General features: G+C 31.2%; 1 protein-coding gene across 4 annotated transcripts in view; it reads left to right on the forward strand.

Annotated features, from left to right (window-relative positions):
* LOC106458771 (single-stranded DNA-binding protein 3-like) overlaps positions 1-4,360 on the forward strand; it is a 170,248-nt gene that overhangs the window by 153,945 nt on the left and 11,943 nt on the right. For all 4 annotated transcript variants that reach the window (XM_022385104.1, XM_022385103.1, XM_022385102.1 and 1 more), the window contains 4 exons: positions 1,232-1,308; positions 1,634-1,698; positions 2,952-2,994; positions 4,251-4,286. In XM_022385104.1, coding sequence (XP_022240812.1) covers positions 1,232-1,308; positions 1,634-1,698; positions 2,952-2,994; positions 4,251-4,286 — 221 coding nt within the window. The remainder of the gene's footprint in view (positions 1-1,231; positions 1,309-1,633; positions 1,699-2,951; positions 2,995-4,250; positions 4,287-4,360) is intronic.

Raw genomic sequence — 4,360 nt, forward strand, 5'->3', positions numbered from 1 at the left:
ATTTGTTCTTAATGTGGTGTTAGTCTACATTTGTTCTTAATGTGGTGTTAGTCTACATTTGAACAGTCATTTGTTCTTAATGTGGTGTTAGTCTACATTTGAACAGTCATTTTTTCTTAATGCGGTGTTAGTCTACATTTGAACAGTTATTTGTTCTTGATGTGGTGTTAGTCTACATTTTCTCTGAATTAAACACATGATTTCACCAGACATAATATGAGTTTATACTCTTACACTGTTGTTACCTTCTTAATGCTACATCCATCTGTCAGTAACTCAACTGATGTTTTTATGATTTTTACATCTTGCCCACTATTACAATTTCTTTTACAACTAGCATTCTCTTGAATTTTTCCATTGTTTCCTTATTCACTAGATTCTTTGTACTTGTTTAAAGATGGAACCTCTGCTTATGTTCTACCCATTTAAGACTAATGTATTATAGGTATGGAAGAGAATTAGAATAACCGATAAGTCTGGTGTGCAAGTTGTGAAATTCTAAATAAAGGTTTTTAATTTATTATATATTATAAACTAATAGTGGATATTTTTAACTTCTCATGTCTGTTGTTAAGTAATTGCAACAGCATTAACTTGCTTACAAATTAGTTTCAGCTTACAGCCAGCTTTTGAAGTTCGTTACTTTGTCTACTTCAATAAACAATATTTTGTTAGTCAGCCAAAACCAAAGCATAAAGTTAACTACTTTTTGCTTTTCTTTTATTGAACTTTGAGGTAAAAATAAATTGGAACTGTTTACCTTTTGTTTATCGTAATGTGCAGTTCTGAAAAAAATTGGCATCCAGAATTGTTATTTATTGCACTCAAAAGAGTGCTGTTTCAGAGAAATCCGAATGCTCTAATTTGCCTGTTCGGCAGTGGTTGCTAGACATTAATCATTGCAATGGAAAGCTATAGTTGCTAAAGTTTAATAGGGAATTAAGGGTAAGGTGCTTCAGTGCATTTCCAGATGCATACCACACACAGTGTTGAGGCTGTAGGTATTTTAGATATGTAGTCATGACAACATTTAATGACATAGAGATGGAAACTTTAATGGCTAATATCCTCTCCATAGAAGTTGTTGATGTACTAATTCATTCATTTTGTATTTAGTATAAAACTTCATCCACAGTTTCATCATGAATGTATCTCTCATAGCAGACTCAAGTTTGAATATAGTATCTCATGTGAAGTTAACAAATTACTGATACGATAATTGTATTTTCAGGGCCACCAGGTATGAGCCCAATGAATCCAAGGATGAACCCCCCTCGAGGTCAGCCACTTGGAACCATGAACCCTGGGGTAGGTTGTGGCTTCCAGTGTGTTCAGTTCTTGCTTTTTAATTTATTACATATTGTAAACTAATGGTGGGTGTTTGTAACTTTTCATGATAAGCAACATTAACTTGCTTACAACTTAGTTTCAGCTTATAGCCAGCTTCTGAAGTTCATTACCTCGTCTTTGCCAATAAAAAGTACTTTGTTAGTGAATCAAAATAGTTTCAAATCAGTAATTGATGTCTGTGATAGTGCATGCAAGTTACTGGGAACAAATGAAAACTACTTTTATTTAAAATGTATTTTTTCACATTACAAAGAAAAAATATGCAATTGTTTTTGTTTGTTAGAATTATGGAGCAATGAGGCCACCCCCAAATAGTGGAATGGGACCAGGAGGACCGGGAATGTCAATGTAAAGTTTTTCTTTCTGACTAAGTGTTTGTGTTACAGAAATTCTAATTTTTATGGTTCACTAATCTATATTCCAAAACTTTGAACGATTGAATAGAAGATTAATCTCTTTGTTTTCTCAGTTTTGAAAAATTAATTAATATAAGTGTTTGTCTAAAGTAACTTAATGACAGACAGACAAAGAGAAAAGTTCAATTAAATTTTCTTGTAATGAAATAATTGTTTGAAAATGGGTGCTCATCTTTTAATGTAAAACTAAGTAATTATTTATCTAGTGTGTTTGCATAACCTGGTTTGTCTATTCATATTTATACATATCTAGCCATCTCACCAATTGACTTTATCTTTAGTGGTTTGTCTGATTTGGTTTGTATGTGAACGAAAAGTTTTATAATTAAAAATGATCTAAGAACTTTCCCTTTTGATCAGAAGATTTATTTTTATACCAGCAACAAAGCTTTTTTACTATTTGAGCAAGTAAACACAAGAATTGAGTTAAAAACTATTGTGGTACCATGAAATCTGAAACAAAGGGCAGGGGACTTGTAGCACAAAAACATGGCTAATTATAAATAGAGGTTTTAATGTTCACAACATTTCCCAGACTGCGATTCACCCCAGCTAACATTTTGCATCCTAGCCTGAAAAACATTGTAAACATTAAAACAGCTAGTTCCTTTTTTAATATATATATATCCATAAAACACGGTTGAGTTGGTAGAATGGAACGTCTAACATTAAACATTGTAAACATTAAAACAGCTAGTTCCTTTTTTAATATATTTATATATATCCAGAAAACACGGCTGAGTTGGTATAATGGAACGTCTAACATTAAACATTGCAAACATTAAAACAGCTAGTTCCTTTTTTTTAATATATATATATCCATAAAACACGGTTGAGTTGGTATAATGGAACGTCTAACTTTAATTCTCGTGTTTTTAGAAAAATGAATATCCCAGTCTTTTAGGCTATCATATGGAAAGGTTTTTTTAATAACACAAGGGATTAAGTTTCTAAACTTTTTTTTACTGTTCACTTTAATATGTTAGCTGGGATTTTCATCCAGAAATCCCTGTTGTATAAGTACTATCACTGTTAGTTTTTTAAAGGTGGAAATTGTTATTATGATATAAATAGCTATCACTCAGTCTGTTTTTATTTGTCTAGCTGTATACAATTATATGTGCTTGCTTTCTTATCTATTAACTCATGGACTAAATGAACAATTCTCTGAACTTCCTTAAGCAGGCCTGGTCCTGTGGGCAGACCCTGGCAACCTAATGCTTCAACGGTAAGTTTCTATCTCACAAACTCTAAAGTTTCAATCACAAATTATAATCAACTTTTTATTTTCATTTCTAGATGGGTTTTGGCATCTAAATTCATTTGACAATCTATTATACCAATCTAATCTATGTTCTAATCTAACAGTGTGTTTTTATAATGTAGCTCTACTTATTGGTTTTTTAGATGATGAGTAGGATTTAGGCCCCATGATGAGTTCTTCTTCAAGTCTGGCCAGAAAAAAGAACTCAACATGAAGCTCTAAACATCATCAAAAAGCAGAAGAAGAGATAGCTAGTAGTAGTCACTGTAGAGAATAAATATTTTGTTATGTCTGAGCTAGATGGCTGCTCATTGGTTAAATATACTGATATATTGTTGGAAGGAAATTTTCAATCATAAGTAACTTGTTAAAATTTAAACTGGTTAATAAAATGCTTACTCCATGGTAAAGTGACATGCTTAAGAAACAAGGTCTCATTCATTAAATATGTATTAAAGTAAACACACACACACATGTATATATTTTTATTTTATTTTTTTCATACAGCATAAAAACTACACAGTCACTAGAATTACATAAATGGATTTTAAACAGAAAAACACATCTAACACAGTGCATCACTATGCCATAATTTACTGTCATTTTATTGCTGTGTCTAATTCAAAATAACTGTTAACAGTGGCACAGAATAACTATGCTAATGAAAGATAGAAATAAACAATGTAATGTAATTCCTGTTTGAAAGATAAAAACAGACAATGTAAAGTAACTCCAGTCCTGAAAGATAAAAACAGACAATGTAAAGTAACTCTAGTCCTGAAAGATAGAAACAGACAATGTAAAGTAACTCTAGTCCTGAAAGATAGAAACAGATAATGTAAAGTAACTCCACTCCTGAAAGTTGGAAACAGATAATGTAAAGTAACTCCAGTCCTGAAAAAAAGAAACAGACAATGTAAAGTAACTTCAATCCTGAAAGTTGGAAACAGACAATGTGACTTTCTTGTGAATAGAATAATCCATTTCATTTCTCAACTTCAAAGTTTTGAGAGAGAAAATTATTTTTGTTACAAAAAATACCTCATGGATTTTTATTTAGATTTCTTTGGTAGTGAAATCTCTTACTAGAAAATACATGTAGTGGTTTTTATGTTTCATCCTGTGTTTTAAACATGCAACATTAGGTGAAATATTGGCATTTCGAAATGCATGAAATTCTCTTTGAATAAGAAAGTTATGTTGTTTTCTTTATTTGGCAGATAAATTATTCCTCAGCATCTCCTGGTGGCCACTATGTAAGTTTTTTATTTTTAGTTCTCTCTGATTTTCTGCAACTAATTATAATTATTTACACTTTATATACACCTGG

The sequence above is a fragment of the Limulus polyphemus genome, unplaced genomic scaffold (genome assembly GCF_000517525.1).
Source record: "Limulus polyphemus unplaced genomic scaffold, Limulus_polyphemus-2.1.2 Scaffold512, whole genome shotgun sequence".
Taxonomy (NCBI): Eukaryota; Metazoa; Arthropoda; class Merostomata; order Xiphosura; family Limulidae; genus Limulus; species Limulus polyphemus.